Here is a 16,391-nt window from a genome sequence, read left to right as displayed (position 1 = left end):
AAGTCTATGCACACAAGTACTTTGTGCGCCTAGCACGGTTTTGTGCGCTCGGGCCGAACTGCGTGGAGAATAGGGCCAAGATGGCGACGGCGAGCACGCAGGCAATATGGCGACTCCCTCGGAGGGTCTCCATGTGGGTAGACCCTTGGAAATAGCCGGGGCCTGGCCCTGCTAGGGCGGATCAACCCGGTGGCACTGGAACCGGCCGGTGACCTGTGCTCTTCCTCGATCCTCGGAGACCGGATTCAAGCAGAAGATTTCTACCTTACCTTGTCTTCGGCGCTTCCCGGTTTCGTTCTGGGTGGTCTCCGGCTGCGGGGGGGGGGGGGGAAAGAGGGCAAATACCTTCACTGCCGCGCTCGAGGGTGCACCCGCTGCCTCTCAGCCGGGCCAGAGGATCGGGGGCTAGGTCCTCGCTGCGATTCGGCCGCCGGACCGAGGCTTACCTCCGAGGGACCACGGAAATCAATTCGGGAATCTCAAATGGGGGAGTGACCTGAGGGTATCACCGCAGGAGAGCAGGGCTCGTCTTCAGGTAGGTTTCTTCTTTAAAATTTGGTTTTCTTCTTTGAATTTGGTTCTAACGCTGTGAGAGCGTGCAGAAGTCCCTAACTGCTATGGAGACGGAAAATACTGAAGAGCTGCACTTCCTGCAGGGGTATATGTACTAGGGGCTGACGTCAGATTGAAATCTGATCCGTCTCCAACTGCTGGCAGGAGTACACTATACCCTTTGGTCCTGAGTCCATCTGCTACACGCTAGGAAACACCTATTCAAGACCTGCCACTACCACTACCACTCCAGATATCTGAATAACATCTTTGCCAAAATTTTGTAAAGTTTGGAGGTGCGCATGAAATTATACACAGAAATACATCTCGGAACAGAGCAAATATCCTATGAGCTGGTTCAAATATCATTTGTAATGGAGGCCAGACTCTCGGCCATTTATGAGTTTCAGGAATTTTGCAGAATTAAGGACATAAGTAATGAAGTACTCAAAATCTTTAGCTTAATGGATTTGAAGAAACTGAGCATAAATCAGATATTCAAACTATTTTTTAAATTCAATTATACAAATCTATTTCCAGTCATTGTTTTAACCTTCTAGAGCTAGACAGTAATCTAGATTGCTACAGAACAATTTAACCCTAGAATTTTATGTCTGGTCCAAATTTAGCATACTTGAGATTCCAATAAGACATGTTTTCACTATAAAAAACAAACCACAAGCATATTACCTTATCCTTCTTTTTCACCTTCATTTTCTTAAGGGTACTGGAGTCAGGTTTTTGTTTGCCTACATCAAAACAGATATATAGGCCTCCAATGTCTTTAACATTAAGCCCAGGATCTATACTGGTTGACAGAATGCTGAAAGAGAAATTATACTCTTATTACACGAAGATATATTTTTTACACAATGCATGTTCTTCGAAGGAAAAAACACAAACTAATGCTGAAAGACAAGAAATCCATAGAGACCAGCCTTCTGTCTATACAAGTGAAACATGGTAATCCAGAAAAATGTGATGAAAGTGCTTTGAAAGAAATGCACCAATACCAACTTTTAGGAGGTTCGCAGATCTCTCAGGGGACCAGTCAAAATTTTAACAAGATAAACCACAGTATCACCAAATGCTTTATATGAAATATTTCTAAAACCCTAAGTGCAGCCAGAGCTGGGGCAGAAGGCCTGATGGCTTTCTGGAATTCAGTCTGATAAATGGGAGACTGGAGAAAACATGCCGATTTTGCTTTAATATACATATTTTAAACAAATCTATTGCCCTAGTTTTATTTTGGAGCTATTTAAAGTTCTCTTTTTTCTAGTGAGCCCCCCCCTTTTTTTTTTTTTTCTAAAGCAGCTTTGATATGCAATTAGACTTCTGCTTTACTAAGAGACTGAGCAATGACAGGGCACACAGTAACAGTGACGTATGGTTTATAGTAGTAGTGAAGAGCATTTAGCTTTGAATTGGAGAAAAACTTGTAATGCAATTTTAAATCGCCTTTACCATGAACATTATCTGACTTTCCATAAGTCATTGTCCCTGCTAGTGCTTTTGTTTACCAAATTACTACTAGATAATAATGAGAAATTACAACTTACCTGAATTTCCTTTTTCCTTAAGGTATATAGATGGATTCAGGACCAGTGGGTTATGCACCTCTGCCAGCAGATGGAGACTGAGCAAGTTGACGTCACTGTATATACAGTCCTGCTGTATTCTCTTCAAAAGCAACTGTGGACAACAGGAGACGCTTTCCCACAGTCACCTCATTTTGTGCTTCTAGTGTCCTCCAGTTTTTTACATTGTACAGTCATGTGCAGTGTTATAAAGAACAATTAATATGTTAATGTCTTCATCACCATGTATACTTTTTGTTTTTAAAAAAGGGAACTGTCCTGACGAGACAAGCTAAATCTAATGGTTCATCTGGGTGGATGCAAAGTCTGTTCTCATTTACACGGCAGCCTTGGTTCCTTTGCTGGATGTATGTATTTAGGCTATAGCAGTGATGGTGGCTTGTTCCATTTCCTTCACTTTGGGGAGACAGGCAAGTCTTCTTCCTGCCCACTACAGTACAAGGGACAGTTCTTGTAAACACAAGCAATGAACAGGCTGGTTTGTTTTTCAAATAATAAAAAGTACCACCACCTTTACTTCCATTGTGGATTTTTTTTTTTTTAACTGGATAAACTTGAGCATGTCAAGTTTTCCTTTAAAACATAATAGCTTATGTTTTCACTCAGCTCTAGCATATACATTTTCCTGTCCCGGAGTCGTCGTATACAGAGTTGCAAATTGTCCAGGTACCTGGTCACTTAAAAATCGGTTCCTGGCACCTGCCTCTGGCCTAGGGGAAGCAACCTTTCTGCAGCAATGGTGTGGAAAATCTCCAGACACTTAATTACCTAAAAGCTGGTGCTTGGAATCTGCCTCTGGCCTTAGGGGAAGCAACCATTCTGCAGCAATCCAAAAAAGAGAAGCCACTGCCTGCAGGGAAGCCTGGCCTAGGAAAAACAGATGTGCTGTGGTGGGACAGAAAAAAGCTGCCACTGCTTGCAGAGAGGCTCTGAGCCACTAAGACTTGGGGCAGCTCCTCACTCCACAGAAGAGATGATGAGAGAGACAGAGGCAGAAAGACAGTCTGGAGAATAAGATAGGAGAGAGAATAAGAGTAGAAAAAAAAAAATCAAACCTAAAAATAAGTACAGATAAAAAAGGCAGGGGAAAAAAGAGAAAGCAAAAATTGAAACAAGAAATCCAAAATATAGAAAATAAACTAATAAGGAAAATGCACTTTTGACATGGATCCTAAATAGTTTTCCACTTCTTGTTACAGTCAGGTTTAATAAAGGCCAGGTGGCTATCAAGCCTGACCTTTGCCTAATGGCTGTATATGTGGTATTCCAGAAGGCTGTAAAATCTTTGCATATGTAACCAATTATATCCCCTTGTCTGACAAAACTTAAATGCAAATTGCAACTTTTACCATTCCAATACCAAAAATGTTATTAGTAAAGAAATACATTACTTTTAAGTTGAGATTAACAGAAGTACTTACAAGCCAGGCTTTGAGCTGTTTACTAACTTAGAATCCTCAGCTTCATCTACAAAGTCATCCTCATCATCCATCTGGTCTGTAGATTCCTCCTCTTCACATTCAGCATCTCCCACGTCATGATCTTCTAAGTAATGCTTTTTATCAGAGTCCAGTCCAGGAGCTTTGTCAATGACAAACAATTCATCTACATGTGGCAGCTCATTTTCTGAAGGACAGAGCGAGAGTGGCTTCAAGTTCCTTGTCCGCATGTTAGATAAATCATCTTCCTCCTCACTGTTTTCAGATTCAAGTTGGCTCAGGATCAACGAAATATCACTTTTATTAAATGTTCTCTTAGCCTTGCGCACATTCACTTTAGTTTTACCTTGTAACCTAAGCTCTCCTTGGTTTACATCAGCATCAGCTTCAACCACATTAATAATTTTGCAGTCATCATCCATGTCACTATCAATAGGTGAAAAACGTATGTCATTATTACGTTGACCACTCTCTCTAGGCTCCTCTACTTCTATTAACTCAGCTGCTTGCTTGCAAGAGCTAGTTTCACTTGTCTTCACATCCTCCTGCTGATGTACTGAAATGGTCTTACTTTGTTTCATAGGTGACTGCCTTTGGAATGACAGGGATCCTTTATCGTTCCCATGCTCCAGCTGAGGCACACCTACATTAATGAACTGGGACTCTCTGACATTCCCTGCCTTCTCCCATTCCAAAACCTGATCCAGATCTTCTTCACTGTCTATGACATCCAAACAGGTAACCTTTGTAGCTTTATTTAATAGGGTGGCTTTGGTCTGTTTTCTCTTCTCAGTCAATTCAGAACTCTTCAGATTGGCATCTATTTGCGTGGTGTTCTCCTTAGCTTCAGGCTCAAGCTGAAACTCATTTTTTTTTTGAGTGGGCTGTCTATTTCTTAGACTGCTGGAAACTTTGGATGGTACAGAGGAGGCTTGCTCTGTGTCAGAGCTGCTTTTCTCCTTACATTCAGAGTCTGAGATGACTATGAGCTGAGATTCTGTTCCATTTTCTCTGTTCAATGGTTCCTCTTCTGCAAATACATCAGTGTCATTTTCTCGGTTCTGGTTGGCGATTTCAGGCTGGGATTTTAGACGTGTGCTCCGTGTAATTCTTCTGGTAGATGGGCCAACAGAAACACCTGAGCTCCATGATTCAGCATCAGAAATTTCTTCAGTTTGGGGTTCACTGACTATGGATGGTGGGATTTTAACCATGGTTTGTCTACTCCTTGTACTTCTTGTGGTGCAAGACATCTGAATTCCAGAAACAGAAGAACAGCATGATTCTGCTTCAGAGACTTCCCCTTCTTCTTGAGATTCAGCGATAGGCTCAGTTCGAGAAAAAGGCTTTTTAGTTTTACTCTTGGTAACAGAATCTGATGGATAAGTAATTTTAATTTGTCTGCTCCTGGTAGTTCTGGTAACACTGGGTATCTGAATTCCAGAGATGGAAGAACAATTTGATTCTGCTTCAGAGATATCCCCATCAGACTGTGTTTCATGTTTGCTTCTACTCTTGTTTGTTCTCTGTAAGCTAAGATTAAGGGGTTCAGATAGGTCCACAAGCTGTGATTTTGTTGCTGCAGCTCCTGGCTCCTCTAACTGAGAATCAGACAGGACTACTGACTGAGAGCTTTCTTTATATCTGCTTCTTGTTAGCCTTTGAGGAGTAGGAGGGTGAAGTTCAGTGGAGACCTGATATATACACAAAGCAGAAAATTACAATTACTTTGCAAACTGATAAAACAATTTTAAAAATTTCATCCATGTCACAATTCTCCCAGTATGATTTTTACAAATGTAATGTATTGTGCCGTGTTTTAATTGCTGTTCCTCGCTCTTAAGAGTACATCATGCTAACAAACAGTAAAAAGGTTGACGAATAAAAAGAAATAAATGAATTTTATAGGCCTCTAAACAGCATCTGTAAGAATTATAACAAAAATAAATCACAATGTATGTTTACCATCAGTTGCTGTGTAAATTTATCCAACAAACTTCAGTAAGATTTAGGGTTTCTTTTTTCAATTTTATATTCTGCAGCCATAATATATCAGTTGCATCCATTAAAAAGAAGAGGCAGTACATTTTTATTTAATTAATTTTGGCCCAGCAGTTTCTTCTTGCTCCTTTGAGCTTCCGCTAGGCTATGTCACCATGACCTTTATTTGCAACTAAGGATTTCTCTCCTATTTTACTTCCTCCATCCCAACTCCCAGCTGCTGCAACAATAGTCCTCAGATGGCATCCAGAGCTCTCTCTCTTCCATTCGAACTGCACCCCCCCCCCCCCAGCTACTAATTGTCCCTGGCTGGAACTATCTGCCCCCATCCAGGGGCTGTGAATGCCGACTCCACAGTATCTCCAGCCAATTTGGGGAGGGAAAAACCTGATCAAACAATCAAACCCAGGCATATTGCATATGAGAGCACAGCACTATCACTTGGTCACCAGGCTGGCCCTAATAAAAATTCTGACCACTTTACTATCATTTCTAATATGTGAGAATAGAGTAGAATCATTGAGGCACTTCTCGCCAAAGTCCTTTTGATCTTTAAGGCATCGGAAAGGGTAACAAATACATTCAGCAATTGTATTTAATTTAATTTTTTTTTTAATTGTGTTGCTAGGATTATTGCACGCATATCAAGCCACCCCAATGAATTCTTTAACAATTATACTAATAGAAGCTTAAAGGGGAATAAAATTTGCACCAGTATGCTCTAAAGCAGTGCAACAGCAGAGAAACAGAATATAGCTGGCTATTTCCAGATGAAAGCACGCCCCTTGTAAGATTTCTTTTTAGGCCTAGCAGTTTCCTTCTGCTCCTTTGGGCTTACAGCTCAAATCGGAAGTAGGGCTTAGATCTTGCACATACCTACATTCCTAGGTATTCCCCCCCCCCCTCCCATTTTATATCTCCTCCCAAGTCATTTAGCTAGGTCCTTGCAGCAACAGTCCTTTGTTGGGGACCAAGCACCAGGACTCCTCCTGGAGCCCTGCAGTCATAGATCCCACATTGGCCACTAGATGCTGGCTCTGTGCAATAACTAGGAGTCAGTCTTTCTCTGGGAATGTGCACAGTGCCTCGGGGGAGCTGAAGATATTAGTCAGGCATCAAATCTATGTTCTCCACATGGCAGTGCACAAAACTGCCATAGAACAATCAGGCTGGCCCAGGAAGATTTTTAAGAGTGAAAGAACTTACACTATTACTGATAAAATACCCTACTTTACTGTTTACTTTGAGAAAAGGTGAAAGAGAAACTGTGATTTGTTTTGATGTTGAAAAGTTGTTTCATTTGTGGCTTGCAGCTTCCAAAATAAACTGTTTGGACTATTCACGTGTGTGACCAAGTGATAACTTTTTCCACCCACCTTAAGCATATTGTTGCATACATCACAGTTGTCCCTGTGATTTGTAAACTACTGAAGAAACAAGAAAGTGTGCTATGCTTTTTCTGAGCCCATCACAAACCCTGTTCTCTCTCTTTATAGCCAAAAGAGGAAAATTGGTTCTTACCTGCTAATTTTCATTCCAGTAATACCACAGATCAGTCCAGACAAGCGGGTTTTATTCATCCCTACCAGCAGATGGAGGTAGAGAACAAAACTTTGGGCACTGCCACATATACGAGAGTGCCACCTGCAGTCCCTCAGTATTAATCGATACACAAGCCAAGATAAGAAAAAATAAAGAGCGAACGAGGCTCCCAACATAGATACCCCTGACCAACTAGATAACCATGCAGAAACGCTAAACCTAGAAATTGAAGCCAGAAAATGGCAAATCTGCTTTGCAAATAAATACAGCATTAGAACAAGCAGTCTTTCAGCAGAGATCCTCAGGGCGGGCCTCTGGACTGATCTGTGGTATTACAGGAACGAAAATTAGGAGGTAAGAACCAATTTTCCTTTCCTGAATATACCCAGATCAGTCCAGACAAGCAGGATGTACCAAAGCCCTCTCTTACACTGGGCGGGAATCCGAATGACCCGCTCGAAGAACACTCTCTCCAAAAGGGGCCGCCACTGGGGCCCGCACATCCAAACAGTAATGCTTGGTAAAAAAAGTGTGCAATGAAGACCACACCGAGGCTCTACAGATCTCTTGGGGAGACACCAGCTGACACTCTGCCCAGGACGTCGCCTGAGCTCGAGTCAAATGTGCTCTAAGACCCACTGGAACCGCTCTTCCTTTTGATACATAAGCTGCAGAGATCTCTTTCAACCAACGCAACAAAGAAGCCTTAGATGCCTTTTTGCCCGTTTTTTGCTCCCCCAAACAGGATGAACAAATTATCAGAATGACAAAAAGCGTTAGTAACTTTCAAGTAACATAAAGCCACCCGCCTCCCATCCAAAAGGTGAAGCTCTCGTCCCATCGAGGGATCCCAAGCCCAATCCGGAAACCCGGGCAACTCCATTGATTGGTTTACATGAAAAACCGACACCACCTTAGGAAGAAAAGAAGGTACTGTACGCAAGGACACCATAATCGGACGATATCAGGAGAAACTGCTCACGGCAAGAAAACGCCTGCAATTCTGAAATCCTTCTAGCCAAACAGATAGCTACCAAAAAGACCATTTTCAGAGCCAGGATCTTCAAAGATACCCGATTCAGAGGCTTGAATGGCTCCTTGCGAAGGACCCGTAGCACGATATTAAGATTCCATTCCAGACAAATGTGACGTAGAGGTGGACGAACATAAGAAATTGCCATGCTGGGTCAGACCAAGGGTCCATCAAGCCCAGCAACCTGTTTCCAACAGAGGCCAAACCAGGCCACAAGAACCTGGCAATTATCCAAACCCCAAGAAGATCCCATGCTACTGATGCAATTAATAGCAGTGGCTATTCCCTAAGTAAGCTTGATTAATAGCTGTTAATGGACTTCTCCTCCAAGAACTTATCCAAACCTTTTTTGAACCCAGCTACACCAACTGCACTAACCACATCCTCTGGCAACAAATTCCAGAGCTTTATTGTGCGTTGAGTGAAAAAGAATATTCTCCAATTAGTGTTAAATGTGCTACTTGCTAACTTCATGGAATGCCCCCTAGTCCTATTATTCGAAAGTGTAAATAACCGAGTCACATCTACTTGTTCAAGACCTCTCAGTGCTGCAGCAGTCAAAAAAGCAAATAAAATGTTAGGAATTATTAGGAAGGGAATGGTTAATAAAACGGAAAATGTCATAATGCCTCTATATCGCTCCATGGTGAGACCACACCTTGAATACTGTGTACAATTCTGGTCGCCGTATCTCAAAAAAGATATAGTTGCAATGGAGAAGGTACAGAGAAGGGCAACCAAAATGATAAAGGGGATGGAACAGCTCCCCTATGAGGAAAGGCTGAAGAGGTTAGGGCTGTTCAGCTTGGAGAAGAGACGGCTGAGGGGGGATATCATAGAGGTCTTTAAGATCATGAGAGGTCTTGAACGAGTAGATGTGACTCGGTTATTTACACTTTCGAATAATAGAAGGACTAGGGGGCATTCCATGAAGTTAGCAAGTAGCACATTTAAGACTAATTGGAGAAAATTCTTTTTCACTCAACGCACAATAAATCTCTGGAATTTGTTGCCAGAGGATGTGGTTAGTGCAGTTAGTGTAGCTGGGTTCAAAAAAGGTTTGGATAAGTTCTTGGAAGAGAAGTCCATTAACTGCTATTAATCAAGTTTACTTAGGGAATAGTCACTGCTATTAATTGCATCAGTAGCATGGGATCTTCTAGGTGTTTGGGTAATTGCCAGGTTCTTGTGGCCTGGTTTGGCCTCTGTTGGAAACAGGATGCTGGGCTTGATGGACCCTTGGTCTGACCCAGCATGGCAATTTCTTATGTTCTTATGTTCTTAAAGACCTCTATCATATCCCCCCTCAGCCGTCTCTTCTCCAAGCTGAACAGCCCTAACCTCTTCAGCCTTTCCTCATAGGGGAGCTGTTCCCTCCCCTTTATCATTTTGGTTGCCCTTCTCTGTACCGTCTCCATCGCAACTATATCTTTTTTGAGATGTGGCGACCAGAATTGTACACAGTATTCAAGGTGTGGTCTCACCATGGAGCGATATAGAGGCATTATGACATTTTCCGTTTTATTAACCTTTCCCTTCCTAATAATTCCTAACATTGTTTGCTTTTTTGACTGCTGCAGCACACTGAGCCGATGATTTTAAAGTATTATCCACTACGATGCCTAGATCTTTTTTCCTGGGTGGTAGCTCCTAATATTTGACTCCTCGTAGAAAATGCACTACATCTGGATGGGATGCCAAGGCCTTACACCCTGGACTCTTCCTCTGAGATAACCCAAAGTGGAAACCTGGACCCGAAGGGAACTATGGGCTAATCCTTTGGATAAACCCACCTGCAAAAAAGAAAATATGGGATATCGACACCTAAAGAGGATCCAATCTCTGTTGTCCACACCAGGTCTCAAACACCTTCCAAACCCTGGAATAGGCTAAAGAGGTAAGCAGGGCGTCTCACTTGGAGCAGCGTGGTAATTACTGGTTCCGAATACCCCCTCATGTGCAATCGCCTCCTCTCAAAAGCCAGGCCGTGAGACAAAAGCGATCCTCTCGATCGGAAAATATAGGTCCCTGACGCAGGAGATCCGGTAAATGGGTCAGGCATAGCAGTCCGTCCACTGCCAGTGATAGTGCTGTTCTAGAACCATGAATCTGAGAAACTTCTGGTGCTCCTGACGGATGAGGATATGCAAATAAGCCGCGGTGAGATCCAGAGACACCAAAAACTCTCCTCCCCTTGCCGCAATTACGGTGCGCAAATTCTCCATCCAAAAACATGAAACCACAAAATAGTTGGAATATCTGCCTTGTCCCTGTTCGGACAGTGGCACCGGTACAACCGCCTCCAGACTTAACAACCTCTGAAGCGTTTCCTGGACCGCTACCCCACTTGCTTCGGGAAAGACAACGCGACTCCAGAAAGACCGACCACAGTGGGCGAGAAAATTCAAAGGCGCAGCCGTTTCTCACCACGCTTAACACCCACCGGTCAGAAGTGATCTTGGTCCACTCCCTGTAGAACCAGGCCAGCCTGCCCCCGATTACCAGAGAAGAGAAGTAGACCTGCCAGATCTCATTCAGGTCAATACAGTAAAGTGCGGCCGCGGTTACCCTGTTTCTAACCCGCCTTTTACTCACAATTTGGCCGCATTAGCTCAACCCGCGATCCACTATCCCCTTTAACCCATTCTTACCGCCTCTTTAAATCAACAAGTAACCCCTTCCGCCCGCAGCATGTATATGAGATGTAAACGATCGGATTAGCTATTCCCCCCATTCAGTAATGCGCGCTCCGACTATCGCCTTTTTAACCTGCAGTTTAGCCGCGCGTTTAACCTGCTAACTTACCGCCTACCCTTACCCCTGCGTTAGAGGCAGGGGTAAGGGTAGGCAGCAAACTTTCCCCCAGCCCTCGCTCACCTGCCCTGGCCGGTGAGCGAAAAAAGGGGCAGCCCAGTCCTCTCTACCCTCCTCCCGAAGCAACAAAAGCGAAAAAGGAGAAAAGCGACATGTGAAGTGTAACTTACTCTTGCAGCTCTCCTCCGAAGACGCACCGCGGCTCCCCTGCCTCTCGGGGACAGCCGGCGGCGAAAGACAGCATGGGCCCTCTGACACGATCGCTCCAGCTGCGGCCACTTCTCCTGCGTGCTTTCAGCCTGTGTGTCACACCTTGAGCGTTAATTGCACGCACAGGCTGAATGCACGCAGGAGAAGTGGCCGCAGCTGGAGCGATCGTGTCAGAGGGCCCGTGCAGGCATCCATCTTCGCCGGCGGGGCTGCTTTCGCCGCCGGCTGCCCCCAGGAGGCAGGGGGCAGCCCCCGGGAGGCAGGGGAGCCGCGGTGCGTCTCTGGAGGAGGGCTGCAAGAGTAAGTTACACTTCACGTCACTTCTCTCCTTTTTCGCTCCTTTTTCGCTCTCGTTGCTTCGGGAGGAGGGTAGAGAGGACTGGCAATCCCGAGCGTAGGAGAACCGTCCACTTCCTGGTACCTGTCATTTCAAATGTCATTTGAAATGACAGAAACCAGCGCACCCAAGTTACTGTATAGGCACTGTATAGCACTCTATACAGTAAAATGGATTGCGCGGGCCTAACCCTTCTCGGACGCTTCTTGGATGCGGCTTGCATTTGCAAGCTATTTAAATACAGTATCGAGCGGTAGGTGAGCCGGACTGTGCGTGCGGCAAAGTGGGTGCGCCCGGCACTAACGCAGCTCTTCCTACCGCTCCTTACTGTATCGGCCCGATTGTGAGGACTTGTTGCCACCTGGGTAAAGTAAGGGTACTTCCCTGTTCTGGGCAGGAGGGGCTTCGGGCCCACCGAGGGAACCAGACCACAGGCTGTCAGGGGTCCCAGAGTCGTGGGCTGAAGCTGGCCAGGGGCATCCAACCCCCCCGGCTCAACCTGAGGGATGACCCTTCTGCAGGAGGTTGTCACCTCAGGGAGCAATTTTCCTTAAAATATCCAGTCAGTCAGGACTGCAGGGTTAGCACCTCTACCATCTGCTGGAGGTAGAGAAATACTGAGGGACTGCAGGTGGCAGTCTCGTATATGTAGCAGTGCCCAAAGTTTTGTTCTCTACCTCCATCTGCTGGTAGGGATGAATAAAACCTGCTTGTCTGGACTGATCTGGGTATGTTCAGGAAGAGATTTTTTTGAGAAGAGAGCAAAGCTAATGCTTTGAAATAGGAGTAGCCAAACTTTCACACACTAAAAGCCATGAAATCAGAAAGCAAAGTGGCAGAAAGCCTTAATTTTGAGAAGCGGAGGGCCCCTTCTACCCCCTTTCCCCAAAGAAAGGGCAAACAAACTCCTCTTCATCCCCACCAGACTCCCTATCCTAATCCTCCCACCCTGGCCCCATCAGTCTCCCTCTCACAGTATTCTGTATAAGATCAACATCCTGAAATTTCAGTAAAAAATCAGAAAAGTTTCAACTCTTATAGAGAAACAGTCTTTTGTATTTTATCAAGTCACAGCAAAATGGTTCTGAGAGGAAATAGAAAGATCGAATTCCTCCTGCCTGTCTTTAAAGCTACCACATTTCCCTATATATTCATTCAAGAAATAAGTCATTTAGTCTATAGAAATATAACTTGTAGTCCTAGGAGAATTCTGCCTTGTTCAAATAGGTCTCCATTTTGTAAAATGTATTTATTATGTAAATAGTTTAAAATCTAGACATATTTGTCCTAAAGTATTTATAACCCTTTTTTGTGGATAGCATGTGTCCTAAAGGGCCATAAATGAATTTATATATTGGGGCAACATCCTCAGTCTCTTCCCCCCTCTCTATCAGGCCAATTGGCTGCACGTTTTCGACATGCTAGCTTTAACCCCCCCCCCCCCCCCGAACTTAATAGCACCCGCAACATGCATGTTGATGGCCCTATAGGTATTCCCGCGCGATACAGAAAGTAAAATGTGCAGCAAAACCGCACATTTTACTTTATGAAATTAGCGCCTACACAAAGGTAGGCGTTAATTTCTGCCAGCGCCAGGGAAGTGCACAGAAAAGCAGTAAAAACTGCTTTTCTGTGCACCCTCCAACTTAATATAATGGCGATATTAAGTCGGAGGCCCCCAAAGTTAAAAAAAAGTTAAAAATTAAAAAAAAAATTTGAAATGGGCCTGTGGCTCGCTCAATTTTGCCGGCGTCCGGTTTCCGAACCCGTGGCTGTCAGCGGGCTCGGGAACTGACGCCAGCAAACTTGAGCGTTGGCTGTTAAACCCGCTGACAGCCGCCGCTCCTGTCCAAAAAGAGGCGATAGGGACTTGCTAGTGTCCCTAGTGCCTCTTTTTGCCGCAGGCCCTAATTTAAATAAATTAATTTAGTGAATCGCGCGCACAGGAGAGTGGCCTGGGCATTCGCCCGCTCTCCCATGACTTTGTATGTCCCAAGGAGTAAGTCCTTTCTGTTGGGGGGGTGGATTACCTTCTAGGCTCAAGGAATCAAATTTCCTTGTGTGTATTTTATCATGGTTCTTTGTGACAGGTACCTTGATAAAACAGGCTGGACTCACAAGGTGTTCACAATAAAGTTTACTGTAATTAATTGTAAGGAAGTCAATAAATTGTCCAATTACATCCAGGATCTTCAGCCATATGGGAGTACAGATTTACAGTGTATCTCCCTTAGTACTGGGGCTTGGAACTTGTGTATCATCCATACAGTGGAATGAATATTTGTTCTAAAGTGGCAGGGGTATCCCAACCATGAAGGATGTCCACTTCCCCACAGTACCTGAAGTCCAAATTGCACTCCAAACCTCCAACCTGTCCAATGTCTTTTATCCCTGGATGGAAACTCTACTGGGATCTCCAGATGTCTTCAATCTTTACTAGAAAAAGTTCTTAAACTTCTTGTGCAGGGCAAGGAAGTGGGCAGAAAAGTATCTCACCAACTCAGAGAAAACACAAACAAGCTTGGGGAAAAACAAGCATTCTCCTTACAAAAGGAGAGCAGCCACAATCTCTCTTGAGATGGAGAGAGTCTCTAGTATTAGAGCGATTCCATTACAACGAAGATTAAGAATAACCAAATCATGCAGGGAAAAAAAAAAAAGTCACGCCTTTAGAAATATTACTTACACACTTCATTTTACTTCTTGCATTAACACACTTTTGAATAGCAAACGTCTTCCTATGTATTGGTTTCCACAGAAAAAGTAAGAAGTCAAACAGCAATGAATTGGAATCTGCTTGTGAGAAACCCTGCCAGCGTTCCAGCCACCGAGAGCTCAAACAAAGCTGTTATAATTACCTCCGGCGTCGGGGCTGCAACAAAATCTCCCCCATCCACAGACAACTCCTGACTCACTCCTCTTCTGGTGGCCACCATTTTCCTTCTCCAGCACTCCTCGCACGCAATCGCAGTAAGAGCCGCACGGTGAGGTCAGGCAGTTATTTCCTTTGAGTGCAACGCGATAACTCTTCCGCAGCAGTAACATCCTGCAAAGGCCCCCGAGACTCAAGAACGGGCGGGGTGGGGGAGGGGGGGAGCTTCTGCCCATACTTATTTATGTTAAAACCATTACAAAAAGTCTCAGCATATCACATTGAACAACTACTTTAAGGTTGGACTGTGATGTCCTCGCCATCAGCAACAAGAAGCTCATCCACGCTGATGCACCTCAGCCAACCAGAGAGTGTCTCTGCGCATGCGCTTCTTTCACTCCCGCGCATGCGCTTCTTTCACTCCCGCGCTTGCGCTTCCGTGCCTGGTGTCCCGTTACCCAGCATGCAGCAACAGCTTAAGCGGCTGCTAGAAGCGGGGTGGCTGTGGCAGTCATGGTCTTGGTGTTCTGTGGCAGGTTTGGAGTGCTCGCCAAAGGTCTGGGAGACGCGCTGAGCTGCAGATACGCTCTCAGGTGACTGTCCCGGTTTCCACGCTTTCATAATAGCCCAAGAGGGACCTGGCTTCGCTCCGCTAGCCCGCTTCTTTTCTCTGCAAATCAAAACGTTCTTAGATGTAAAGGCGGGATATCCGAGCTAGAGTGCGCGTGGGGCTCTTATCGACCAGAAGGATGTTAAACTCTGGATTGTTATTAAGTCTGGCGGTTTTCTGAAGCCAGTTCTAAGCAATGGGGCAGGTGGTCCGTTTTGGGAATAGTAACAAAGGGTTCTGGAATAGATACACTGATCTTTTCCTTTTTCCCCTCTCCCCGCTGCAAGCAATTACCCCCCGTATTTGCCAGATTTGACTGAAGCATCGTGATTAGGAAATGTGCGCTAAAAAAAAGTGGCTGGAAAATCACTTTTAATAACAGCAGGATTAGTCTTGGGTGCTATTGGGGATGTCATTTTCTCCCTCCCCCTTTTCTGACTTTTAATGACTCATTGTTTTTGTTCATGTGTTGTTGTTTTTTTGTATGCCCCACATCTTTGAAAAACTTTCTGTGGGCACTTATGCCCACATGCCATTACATTAAGGCAATAGCCTTAATGTAATGGCATCAATGGAGTTGGGTGGCCAAGCATCAAACCCATACTGTACAGAAACTCACAAAGCCATAAATCAAGAAGGGATCATCCTTAGCTGCTGGTTTAGTGCATTTAGAGCTTAGCCAAAATGAAGCAATTGTAATCCTAATTTAATTCTTCTGCCGTCATTTCTATGTTTTCTTTAACCTGAGATGTTTTCTTCAGGTGAGCTTTCTTGGATTACGACTTCAGCAATTAGATCTGTATAAATTGTAGGGGATGGCAGTACAGATTAGTGTAAATGGTTATAACTTGGTGTAGCCATTACATATGTATGTGATAACACAAGACCTTTTTTCCAGATCATCTTTACAGAGTGCTAGAATATTCTGAAGTACAACAAAATGTTGCATTTTAGTTTGTGAATTAAATAGGTGTATGAAGAATAAAAGACTCGGTGGATTGTTACAGAACCTTTCACCTGTAGGTAAATGTAACATCAGGACTTGCTAGAGACATAAAGTTCCTGGATGTAATAAATGACAGCTTCATGGAGCAAATGGTTCAGGAACCAACAAGAGAGGGAGCTATTTTAGATTTAATTCTTAGTGGAACTCTGGATTTGGTAAGAGAGATAACAGTAGTGGGGCTACTTGGCAACAGTGATCACACCATGATCAAATTTAAACTAATAACTGGAAGGGGGACAATAAGTAAATCTGCAGCTCCAACACTAAACTTTCAAAAGGGAAACTTTGATAAAATGAGTAACATAGTTAGAAAAAAACTGAAAGGTGCAGCTGCAAAGGTTAAAAGTGTTCAACAGGCATGGGCATTGTTTAAA

The 16,391-nt window shown here is 44.2% G+C and overlaps 2 protein-coding genes across 2 annotated transcripts in view; one reads left to right on the top strand and one right to left on the bottom strand.

The window, feature by feature from the left end:
• Window positions 1–14,792, bottom strand: part of DNTTIP2 (deoxynucleotidyltransferase terminal interacting protein 2) — a 79,857-nt gene extending 65,065 nt beyond the window's left edge. The window contains exons 1-3 of the mRNA XM_029609770.1: window positions 14,388–14,792; window positions 3,575–5,286; window positions 1,243–1,375 (exon numbers count right to left, since the gene is read on the bottom strand). Of these exons, the coding sequence (XP_029465630.1) occupies window positions 1,243–1,375; window positions 3,575–5,286; window positions 14,388–14,465 (1,923 nt within the window). The 5' untranslated portion in view covers window positions 14,466–14,792. The remainder of the gene's footprint in view (window positions 1–1,242; window positions 1,376–3,574; window positions 5,287–14,387) is intronic.
• Window positions 14,793–14,822: 30 nt separating this feature from the next.
• TFAM (transcription factor A, mitochondrial) overlaps window positions 14,823–16,391 on the top strand; it is a 103,746-nt gene continuing 102,177 nt past the window's right edge. Inside the window, exon 1 of the mRNA XM_029609771.1 lies at window positions 14,823–14,994. Within this exon, the coding sequence (XP_029465631.1) occupies window positions 14,915–14,994 (80 nt within the window). The 5' untranslated portion in view covers window positions 14,823–14,914. The remainder of the gene's footprint in view (window positions 14,995–16,391) is intronic.

This window comes from Rhinatrema bivittatum, chromosome 7 (assembly GCF_901001135.1).
Source record: "Rhinatrema bivittatum chromosome 7, aRhiBiv1.1, whole genome shotgun sequence".
Classification (NCBI taxonomy): Eukaryota; Metazoa; Chordata; class Amphibia; order Gymnophiona; family Rhinatrematidae; genus Rhinatrema; species Rhinatrema bivittatum.
This window is presented reverse-complemented; position numbering and strand designations above follow the sequence as displayed.